At 35.5% G+C, this 12,569-nt stretch overlaps 1 protein-coding gene across 3 annotated transcripts in view; it reads right to left on the reverse strand.

Annotated features, from left to right (window-relative positions):
* Positions 1–5,419, reverse strand: part of LOC133879752 (uncharacterized) — a 43,461-nt gene extending 38,042 nt beyond the window's left edge. For all 3 annotated transcript variants that reach the window (XM_062318517.1, XM_062318516.1, XM_062318515.1), the window contains exon 1: positions 5,145–5,419. In XM_062318517.1, coding sequence (XP_062174501.1) covers positions 5,145–5,243 — 99 coding nt within the window. In that variant the 5' untranslated portion in view covers positions 5,244–5,419. The remainder of the gene's footprint in view (positions 1–5,144) is intronic.
* Between the last annotated feature and the right edge of the window lie 7,150 nt (positions 5,420–12,569).

The following is a 12,569-nucleotide window of genomic DNA, read 5'->3' on the forward strand; positions in this document are numbered from 1 at the left end:
CAATCTTCCCTATCCTTCTTTGCTAGCATATCATCAAGTTTGTACTTCACGGGTTTATAATGCAATGTAGAGCATTGCACCGTATCACTCGTGGCAATACTATCCTTTCCTTACTCTACTGTCTCAGTGTCCAATACCACCTCCTATAAGGTCAGTACATTCAACTCTCAGATAATTGCTCTTGATGCACCTTGGTTTACTATGCAATGTAAAAGGTTGAATGGTGATTAGTATTAAACTCATACCATAACGATTCAGGAAAAGCGCTAACCACACCTACGATATTACTCCAAAAAAAACTAATCAAGTCACAATTGGAGCTCCTTAAAATCATTTATAAAGCTCAATTTCAACTAGTAAAAAACTAATGTGGAACTTAGCACTCAAACACATTTATAATTCACCCACTCAATGTGGGCAATCCACCCACCCAATTTGACACTGACTAACTTTCTGAGGTGTCACATATACGATCTAATTAATCTACTTATTTGTTTTGGAAGGGGCTTGAGTTCCTAAATCACCAGTAAAATGAATCTAGAAGTAACACCACATAAATGTTCTATATAGGGCTATCATCGAGCTGAGTATTGAAATGTTCAAACTCTATTCATTTAATTTTTTTCGAACACGAACACGAACCGAACTCAAACTTATTACCGAGCTAGATAATTTGCTCAAGCTCGGCTCATTTATTTGTCAAACGAACTCGAACTTGTTCACGAGTTGTTCAATTAACTTATTCATTCTTTATATAAAGTAAATATCATAATTGTTTATTTTTTCATAAATCCATACTAATTATTAGTTAATTAAATATTGTTAATATTTTATTGTGTACTTAGGGCGCTTTACGCTTTTTTAATAAAATCTTCTTACTTATCAAAAAAAAAATATTGTTAATATTTTATCATTCGAGTTAATTAAATAAATTAATTTCAATCTTAAATAGTCCAATCTCGAGTTTATATGTATGCTTTATAGTATGTATATCAATTCATCGCGCGCGCGCACACACACATATATCTATATCAAGACTCACAATAACAAAAATTCAAGTTATATCTCCTATATTAGAAAGAAAAATCATCTTTTCTTAAGATGTTCTAATTACGAAATTAAAATAATACTATAAAAAAATAATAAAAATGAAATTATATGAGCTTATACGAGTTGAGCCGAATTTATGAGTATAGCTCGTTTAATAATCAAGCCTAATTTTGTGTTCAGGATCATCTCATTTATTAAACGAACCAAATTTGAGTCGAGTTTATATGAGCGGGTTGTCGAACGGACTTGTTCATTTACAGCCCTAGTTCTATCCACAAATAGGGTCTTTGAACTCCACAGATGGATTTAAATCAACTTCAAAGACAGATACCTTCCAAACCAATGAATTCAAACTTTGGGAACTTGAAAGTTTGCATGTTGAAATGAGTCATATATGTACAACAGACTCCTTCCACAATTCAGCTACCAAAGGTACTAGTCCTTCAAATATTCCCAACATGAGAGGCATAGTTATTAAGAAACAACGTGTGCATGCAAGCAGTCTCCACCAATTAAACAAAGAGAATGATATTTCTACCTTTAAGAAAAAGAAAAATGACAAGTAATAAACCAATCTCATTGAAAGAGCAAGGCACCCTAAGTATACAAGAAGTATACAAAATGAACCACCTAACTAGAAAGAGCAAAGCAAACAAGAAAGTCAGAGGAGACACATATGCCGCAGTCCAAAAATATAAATTTTCAAAGAACAAAGATATAATTTTCCCCATAGTCCTCTCCCTATTCTCAAAGCTTCTATCATTCATTTCCTTCCATAAACACTAAAAGAGGCACGTAGGCACTATTTTCCACACCATAGCACTCCTAGGCCTACTAGAGGACCACCAGCAGGCATACAAATCAACAACACATCTAGGCATAACCAAGACACCTTAAAAAGACTGGGGAAAAAAAAAAAAAAAGGAAGAAGAAGAAGCCAAATAGTGGAAGCCACATCGCAATGAAGAAGGTGGTCCACAAACTCCCCATTCGCCTTGCACATGCAATATCTGTCCATCAAGATGATGTGCCGCCTCCTAATTATCCAAGGTGAGGATCTTGCCTAGAGCCGCTGACCACGCAAAAAATACCGCCCTCAAAGGAGCCTGAGTCTGCCATACACTCTTCCAGTGGAAGCAGCTACCTTCAGAAGAAGCCAGAGAGCAATAAAAGGATTTTACCTTGAACAATCCTCTTTTGGAAGGAGCCCACCACAAGAAGAAAAAAACTTCAAATAGTGGAAGCCACATCGCAATGAAGAAGGTGGTCCACAAACTCCCCATTCCTCTTGCACATGCAACATCTGTCCATCAAGATGATGTGCCGCCTCCTAATTATCCAAGGTGAGGATCTTGCCTTGAGCCGCTGACCACGCAAAAAAGACCGCCCTCAAAGGAGCATGAGTCTACCATACACTCTTCCAATGAAAGCAACTACCTTCAGAAGAACCCAGAGAGCAATAAAAGGATTTGACCTTGAACAATCCTCTCTTGGAAGGAGCCCACCACAACTAATCTACACATCCTCTTCTCATTCTAATTGAATGTAACACCTGGAGAAAAGAGGCAAAAACATCTACCAATCAATCATGTGCCACTCTAGTGAAGCTCACATCCTACTTGTTGAAGCCGCCCAAAAACTCCAAATTAGAAGCAATAAAGGCGTCCTTTGTACAACCAAGACCATATAAAGCTGGGAAAACTACCTTTAAAGTCACTTCCCCACACCACTTGTCATGCCAAAAGCTTATTCTGGAACCATCCCCCACCTCAAATATGGTAAAGCGGAAAGGAAAAAAATAAATAAATAAATCTCACCCTATCCTAATATTCTTCCACAACCCCGCCCCAAAAGCTCATGTAGGCTCAAGAGAGCACCAACCTCCTCTTAAACTGCCACATTTAGAGTCCACCGCTACTCTCCACCGAGCCTCTCTCTCAAGCCCAAAGCACCACAACCATTAACCTAAGAGAGCACAATTGAACACCATCAAATTCTTGATACCCAACCCTCCCTCAGAGATCGGTGAACAAACCTTGGACCAACTAACCAAGTGATATTTAAACTCTTCACCTAACCCAACCAACAAGAAATCCTATTGGATCTTCTTAATGCGATTAGCAACACTCGTCGGAAGGAGGAAGAGAGACATGTAATACATAGGCATAATATTTTAAAATTTTAATTCCAGCAAAATGATTTCTCACAACTCACATACATCTTGAAAATTAATGGTCTGTTTGGGTATTAAATTTTTGAAATCAGAATTGAATTCTTATTCTCTTTACGAATTTCTAGGCAAATAGAGTTTAGAGTTTTTTTTGAAATTGTGTTTGGGTGTTGAATTTTTTAGATTGAAAAGTAGTGTTTTTTAATGGTAGGAAATTATTTGAGGTATAAAAAGTTGCGTATAATGATTGGTATTATGAAAAATAGTGTGAAATTATGATTGAAATAAGTATAATAATTAAAAAAATGACTATTAAAAGGAAAATTTGATACTTAATTAAAATTAATTAAAAAATTAAAAAAATAATAAAACTAAAATAAGCTACCCCACGACAAAAAAAAAATTATTGAAGCAATACAACACTGATATAATCTGGTGCAGCCTGTCAGACGCTAAGCTCGTTAGGTGGATATATTTTTAATTTTTCAAACCGTTGGATCAGAAAGACCCTTTCATCTGGCGGTTGATATTTCCAAGCTCAAATTAACGTATATACGCACACCACACAATAGCTAAACATAAATTCGAAATACCCGTCCGCACGGTTTCCGTGAAAATGGGGAGTTATAGGGTGTGGGCACATGGCCGATGTTTGAATCCATTGGACGGTTCGGATGAAAAATCGTCTACAATTTACGCATCCAAAGGCTAATATTAAGTCAAACTATGAATATGGTGTACAAGTTTTACACTGTGAACTAATAAAAGCCATAATGACGTCTGACGCATCGGGAGTGGAAAAAGCTGAAGAGACATGCATACACATATATAGTGAAAATGGGTAGTTATAAGGTGTGATTACTCAGACAGTGTACGCAAGAAATGGACGATTCAGATGACAAATAATATACAGCATATTAATCCAAAGGCTATAAATATACAGTTTTTATCCAAAGGCTTTCAATCATCCACGCATACGAGGATGGTGTGACCGAATTACATGGAAGATAGACCATGGCATTAATAGCTTGTACGCGTCTTTGGGGGGTGGGTCTACAATGTCCCAAAAAAGCTATTTGTTTTTCGTGGCATTTATGGCGTCGAAATTCGAGTTGAACATTTGAAAAGTAATGGAATTCGGGTTTTTATTCGGATTTATTGCCGGTTGAATGCGGGTTTTTGGGTTTTGAAAAAAAAAAAAACCCGAAAAGAATAAGGTTTCTTTTCGGTATCCAAACACACCATAAGAAACTTAGAAAAAAAATAACAAACAAGTAATTGCATTCATTATCAAGATTATCCATCTAGGAAATGCATTCATTAATCTATTCATCCATCATGATTACATTCACGGGTTAAGCCCGAATTCACTATCAACACTATCCACTTTAGCATCCGGGACCCGCCAGATGTCCAGTCTCTGCTGTCTTAATTGTCATCTATATACGACCAAAGGCATTCAGTAACAATTTTCAAACTTCATTACCAATCACACAGTTATCCACAAGATAAGCTAACTACTTCCTCAAAATAAATAAATCAATGAGTTGCCAAATTGAATTTGCAAATACCCATCAAAATTATCTCTTAATCTTTTCCCCCTTAACCAGTCATTGGAGTCAACCCACTCTCAAGTCTATTTAATCCAATGTTTAGTCAGACTCAACCTATTTAAATAAGGGTCATAGAAACAGAAAGAAGCAAGCGAAATCCACAAAAATAAAATTATTAAATTGAAGAAAAAAAAATCAACCTAGACACCTCGAGATAGTGAAATAATTTGGTTTCCGGCTAAACCAACAAGGCAAACGTAACATGATTATGATATTACAACCTAAAAGGCAGAGCATTTTATGAATAAAAACATATATTCATATATACACATACATGCAGAGAGAGAGACAGAAGGAGAGGGGAGGAATACCTCACGGAGCTCGCAAAGAACAGAGTCAGCGTTGGATTCGTCGAGGATCTGGAGCAGGTACCGAATCTGATTCGACGCCGTTGACGAAAACTTCAACATGGTGGCCAGTGATTGAATCCTAGGGTTAAGGGTTTGCAGAGAGTGAGAGGGAGACTTAGTTTGTGAGAAGAAGATCGGGTGAGGGAATTCGGAGATTCGAAGGGATGTAGAATCGTCAAGAACAGAGAGGAAAGGCGAGGTTCTGCGTCTGAGAGCGTTTTACAGAGCAAGGACGACTGGGTTGCTTGTGTAGGAAATGAGCGAGTTACCGGCGGGATTTATACGATGTGTTACGCATGTTTGCGTGGTGGTACAACCACAATCCCCGTGCCATTATTGTGGGACCATCAAATATTTTTTATAATTTTTTTAAAATAATTATATAAATAACATTTTTATTCCACAATTATTCACGTTATAACAATACCAACCAATCTTTGCATTTTTTTATTTTTAACAATGACAGGTTGAAGAGCTAAACTATCGTTTCAGCATAGTGAAATAAACATATAGAATGTGTTTGGTAAAGTTTTTGAGCTGATTTTTTTTAATAGTAATAAAAAGTGATTTATGTGATATAAAATATAAGTAAGCTATAAATGTTTTTGTAAGTAAAAGTTAAAAGGTTATGGGTATGTTTGGTAAGTAATTATGTTGTAGAATATTTGTGTATTGTATAATAATAAGTGATTGATGTGATATAAAATTTGAGAATGTTTTATAGAAAAGTGAAAAAGTTTTGGTAATAAAATATGATTGATGTGATATAAAAAAATGTAAAAAAGTTAGAATGTTTTTTATTTAATTTATTTTGGAGAAGTGAAAAGAAAAAGATGGAGAGTTGGGAATGGTTTGTCAAACAAGATGTTTTGTAGTGGGCTTTTTGTTCAAATAGTAATAAAAAAAAAAAAATTATTGATGTGATATAAAAAGTGGGAAAAAAAATAATTGAAGGCTTTGAAGTTGATTTTTTAAAAAAAAAAAAAGTGGGGGAGTGGGGTTGAGGGTTTGCCGAACAAGGCCATAATTTATAGCATTACTCTTTTTTATATAATCAAAAATGAGAAATACTATATGTAAGTCATAAGCTAATAATTTTTTATACGACCCGCAAACTCAATATGACATTAAAGGGTTGGAGTTTGGCATAAATGAGTCGACTCGCTTAACCTGTTTAATAAACAGGTCAATCACAGGTCAACTCGCTTGACCCGCAAGTTGACCCACTAACCCATTTATAAAATTAAACTCTTTTTTTTATATATATACAATAAATACAGGTTAAACATGTCGTTTTTAGGTCTAAAAATATCAAATGAGTTGACTCATTTGTAACCCATTTATTAAACAAGTCAAGTGGGTCATGTCGGGTCACTCGCGGGTCGTATCAAATTGAATGGTTTGACTCGTTTAACTAAACAGACCGCATTCAGGTTATCCTTTAACGATTTGGTGGGATTTCCAACCCATTGCAAGACTCATATCCCCTCTTATCCCTAAAAAGTGACATGACTTTTAAAATCATTATTTGATCAATATATTTAATGGTGATTCATCTTAAATTAAATAGTAATTTTAAAAGTCATGTCAAATTTAGGGAGATACGAATATTGCATATAGCGTTACTTATCATTGTTATCAAAAATATAAAGGTGATAAGTGTTTTCAAAAATGTTAAAAAAGAAACTTTTTTTTTTTTTTGAAATAGTGTTTTGATTAAATATAAAGGTGACAAGTGTTTTTAGGTGTCATTTATATTTAAATAATTTTTTTTTATGGGGTTCGCTTAAGAAATTTATTTTAGTTATGTTTTTAAGGGTTAAATACCCTTGACCCCCTTAACAACTTTATTTTTTTCCACCTATGTTTCAATTTGTATTGTAAATGTACCTCATTTATGACTAAAAATTGATATGATACCTCCGTCCAACTTTTGTACATAAATTGACGAAAGCTCGTGTCAATACCCTTCAAAAACATACACGTGTCCCTATATCTCCTAGAAAAAAATATTAAAAAACATTATTATTATTATTTTTTTTTTAAAAAAAACAAAGTGGCTCGAGCCACCCTTTTTGATAAAATGAGCCACCCTCAAGGTCCATGATGATGGTTAAACCACCCCTAGACCGACCATAAAGGTGGCTTAGACACCCCTCTTTTTTCTAAACATGTATATATATAGGGACACGTATCTATTTTTTAAGGGTATTGATGCGAACTTCCATCAATTTATGGATGTAAGTTGGACAAAGGTACCATATCAATTTTTAACTATAAGTAAGGTACCATCTATGATTAGGAGTGAGCATAAGCCGCAAGAATCGCACCGCCCTGCAGGAATTGAATCACCTCGCCCCTACCGGTTTTTGGTAGAAAATTTGGAAACACGATTTGGTATTTAGTAAAACTATGCGGGGAGGGGTGGTTTCAGGGTTATAGTTTTTTTACCTAGGGTACCCGCCCCGCCCTGCAATAACCCTAATTTAAGAACAAAAAAAAAAAAACCCCAACCCCCCTGCATCGCTCTTCATTTTCTAGGTTCTTCCCCTTTCTTCTTTCTTTCTAGTTTCTTCCCCTTTCTTCTTCGAGTTCTTTCCCTACGCCACTCTTCATTTTCTCCTCCCCCCTCACTTCTTTCTTCATTTTCCCTTCCCTAGTTCTGCGTCGGTTAAGCCCACCCCATCAATCTCCAGAGCCGGCAACTCGTAGGATTCAAATTTCACCTTACTCTCTGCCCTCGCAACCATGGTCTCTCTCTCTCTCTCCCTCTATGGTTTTATTTATGCAGGCTTTCAAGTGCATGAACGGTGGATGCAACAAGCACGATCGTGGCCATGTCAAGTTCATTCACTGCTCAAAGTCTCCAACTGCAGCAAATGCTACCCAAATGCCATAGTATTTATCTAAATTTGTAAATATTTTGGTATAGCCTACAAATTAGTTTCTTGTGGTTCCTACTTGGGTAGAGACTATAAACATCATTTATGGCCATAAACCAAAACCCGTGAAACAAGCACCCGCAGAATCCGCCCCACCTCACCCCCCCCTGTGGCGACCCTGCAGCTATCGCTAGAGTGATCAAATTTGTGACCACGGGTAGGATTTCCTGAACCTGCAGAGTTGCGGGCGAGGGCAAAAATGCCGAAAATCCGCCCCGCCCCGTGCCCACCCTTATTTATGATACAAATTAAAATCTATGTAAAAAAAAAAAAAAAAGTTGTTAAACCACAATGAGTAAAAAATGTATTTAACCCATAAATAAATACCAAACATGTTAATTTTGAGAAAACACAAATAAGTGTAGAGCTAATTCCTTATTTATAAAAAATGGTTATATGTCCACTTTTGACGAATGAGGTGGTTGCACACCCACTTCGATCTGATCGAAGTGGCCACACAGCCACCCTCAGTTGGTTGAGGCAGTCGTGTGGCCACCCTTATCTGGTCTGGGTGGCCGCATGACTATTCCTGACACGTTGGGGGTGGTTGTGTGGCCACTTCTCTAAAAAAATGTTATTTTATTTTATTTTTTAAATAATAGGGAAAAAAATGCACTATACCCTCCAATGTTTCACATTTTTTTTAATATTGCATTCAAAGTGAAAAAAAATTGCAATGGACTCTAGCCAAGTTTTAAAAAGTTTCAATGCTGCCCATCAATTACTTAAGTCCGTCTTTTTAAAGAAAATAAACCCACGTGCGATGCGCGTGAGTTTTTAAGAGCAATTATTCCTAAAATATTCCTTAAAAAAATTATTTAAAAATAAAATAAAATAAAAGCTACTAAAAAAATATAAAAATTGAGCCACCCCCATTCGGTCAGCCTAGGGGTGGCCTAAGCTACCCCAAACCCTTAGGTGGTGGCCCGGCCACCCCTACCTGGCCACAATCACCCCCATGGCCAAATGGGAGTGGCCAGCCACCCTCAAATGGTTCCTGGGGTGGCTTCGACCACCCCCAAATATTTTTTAATTTACTTTTTTTAGTCTATTACTCAATTGTCAATGTCCTCCAAACTATCAATTGTGTCAATGTCCCCCCTCAACCTATAAAAAAAAAAAAAAAAAAAAAATGTCAATATCTCCCCTAAGACCAACAAAAAGACAAAAATGACCATAAATTTTGTTCAATATGACAAAAATGTCATTATAAATTCGAAAAAAAATTAAAACAAAATAAAAACAAATAAATAAATAAAGAAAAAAAAATTAAAACAAAAAATTTATAAAAACAGAAAAATATCTGAAAATTATAAAAACAGAAAAACCAGTGTTATTTTTTGTTTTTTGTTTTTTTTATATAAATTTTTGTTATTTTATATTTTTTAAATTTTTTTTCTAAAAAAAAATTAATAATTTTATGAAGGGCATTTTTGTCATTAAGGGGAGACATTGGCATGTTTTGGTAGTTTATGGGAGACATTAACACAATTGGTAGTTTGGGCAGGATACTAACAATGAGGTAGTAGTTTGAAGGAGACATTGACAATAAGGTAGTAATTTATTTTTTTTAAGGGAAAAAAAAATTGATTTTTTTAAGTGATATTTCGGGATGAATTGCTCTTAAAAACCCATGTGCGTCGCACGTGGGTCTATCTCCATAAAAAAATGACGGACTTAAGTAACGAATGGGCAACATTTAAAATTTTTAAAACTTGGTTGTGGTGCATTGCAATTTTTTACATTTTGAAGACAAGATTGAAATAGAGGTGAAACATTGGAGAGATAAATTGTATTTTTCCCTAAATAATAAGGGTTGAGCATTTCATTATTTTCAATGCTCAACTCTATTATTCCAACAACCTCTCAAACCTCTCAACCATAACAACAACATTTACGAATCCGCGAACTTAAGCAAGTTAAAATTGAGAGAAAGAGGGCGTAAGAAAATTATACCTCTTTGAGCTTCTAGTCAAGCTTTCCCCTTGAGCATTCCTTGGCTTTTATCTCTCTCTATTTGTTGTCATAATAACACTATCCTTCACTCTCCCAAACTCCCTCACACAAACCCTCGGTGTGTTGGATTAAATAATTGAGAGAAAAAAACGTAATTCTTCTCTTTAGGTTTAGGCGTTTAATTAATAGACAAAATTTTGCCTACTATACACTCTAATTCAAAGGGATATTCTTTCGATCGAACAACACATGTCAGTCGCATTTAATCCGCATTAAATCGCGCCATGCCTCACAAATATGCACAATTGTTTATATATGAAGATGTTGTTCTGATTGAACTACACATTATACCGTTTGAACAATATCAAGTTACACATTTATTATGTGTAGAGTTGTGTTGCGTTTCACCTAAGTCGCACAATTGTTGACACGTGAAAATGGTGTTCCATTCAAATGGTATGTTATACCGTTCAAATGCGATTGCTCAATATTTGATCCTGGCTATTCGTTTGCTTGCACACGCTCCTAGCTGACATGTGGCACTCTGCCCCGTTCGAATGGAATACCTACCATTCGAACATGATGTTTTTCTCTTTGAATTTTCCTAAGTTGCTAGACATGAATACCTCACTCCTAGTTAATCTAACACCTATAAGTCTTGTTGTTCTTAGTTGATTCTTATCGGGACATTCTCTATACCAATGTTTTTATTATATTGTCTTAACTCTAACTTTCATTGGTCTTTAATTGTTCCGAGTATTACATTTGACTTGTTGTTTACTCGCTAAGTCGTGAACTCATCCTTTCACTTGTAAATGTTAATTATAGAGAAAGAGAAAGACAATGCTAAACAATATAATAAAGATGGCAAATGAATAGGAGCTCAGGTTAATGCAACAATTGAGAGTGAGAAAATGTAATGCTATAGAGAAGTGCAATTGGGTGTAAATCACATGGATATTGAATGTCGGTGCTTAGGTAAGTGTAAGATATGAGTAAACTGGAAAGTGATAAATGTTAGGACATTTAATGTTTTGTAATGATTATTGATTTGACAAGTTTTTTTTTTTTTTTTTTGAACAAAGGGAAAACTTCTCATTAATAAAAGACCATTACAGTCTATAGACCCTTAAAGTCTCTAAAAGAAGCTGAGGCTATAAACAAAGGCATAGACTCAACCCATACATGAGAGAAACATCTTAAAGAAGCTCTTCTAGCTAGAAGATGAGCCACTTCATTAGCCTCCCTTAAGCAGTGATTCCATTTGCAAGTTGATAGTGAAGCTGCCTTAAGTTTGAGAGCATCCAGAAAATGTCCAATTCTGTCCAAAGAATGACCCGAGGAAGAAACGGCTTTGATGATCTGCAATGAATCTCCTTCACATTCAATGCTGTCCACACCTAGATCACAACAAAAATGTCCAATTCATATTTGACAAGTTATGGATTGTTTATTGTTTTATGATAATTTAGAGCGATTGTGCATTGGTGTTAATGTAAGGGAAAATGTTTTAAATTTTTTCCCTCCTTCAACTTATTTGTAAATATGTTACTTTATGTTGTGTACTTAAATGTTAGTATAGCAGAGCAACATCGCTGCCAATGCCATCAAGAAGAGAAAATTTTAAAGATATGATATTGGGTATAGATGAAGAGGATGAAGGGGGATGAAGATGCAAGAGAATGGAGCGTTTGATGATTGAGGTGTTTTTTTATTTTATTTTATTTTTTCTTCAAAATTTTTAACACGTGAATTTGTTATATACGAAATTGATGTAAAAATTAAAATTTTAAATTGTTGATGTTAATGCAAAAAATCAACTGTGACTATGCTTAACCCTCGATCCAAGGTCCTTGCAAGACAACCAAACATCAAAGTGATGCGCTGCCAAAGGAGAGGATGCGGCAGCGCCACTTCCGAAGCTTAAACCAATAAAAGTACTAAGGAGAGAATGAAAGAGATAGATAAAGATTAGGGTATGAGAGCATAATTGAGTTTAGTAGCCTCTTATTGGCTTTATATAGGCTAAGTACAGCTTTAATCGTGTGCTTTCATAAAGACATAAAGCAACTGTCATTAGTCAACATCGATTTGGCCTTCGATCGTCCGGAATATTATGAATAGCCTTCCTTTAGTGAGTTATCTTCCTTAAGCGGTTGCATCCGTTGCTTTCCGTAAAAGATGATTGCCTGGCATGGAATTTCTTTCATGGATGTGTGCTTCACGCAAGACTATGTTTTAGTGAGCTAGTTGGCCCTTTGTGGTCGTGTTTGGGCTGACAGTCCAATAAGCTGATGAGAGATATAAGTTGCCATTCCAGTCGATAAAGCAGTTGCTATATAGCGTGTCACATCGTTGTAGAAGTATGGTAGTAAAGAATAGATTGTAGTAGGGGTGTAAGATGAGCTTGGCCGCTCGTGAACTCGGCTTGGATCGGTTTAGTTAAACTCGATTCGGTCTCGGTTTGAATTATAAATGAGCCGTTCAT

The sequence above is a fragment of the Alnus glutinosa genome, chromosome 10, assembly GCF_958979055.1.
Source record: "Alnus glutinosa chromosome 10, dhAlnGlut1.1, whole genome shotgun sequence".
Classification (NCBI taxonomy): Eukaryota; Viridiplantae; Streptophyta; class Magnoliopsida; order Fagales; family Betulaceae; genus Alnus; species Alnus glutinosa.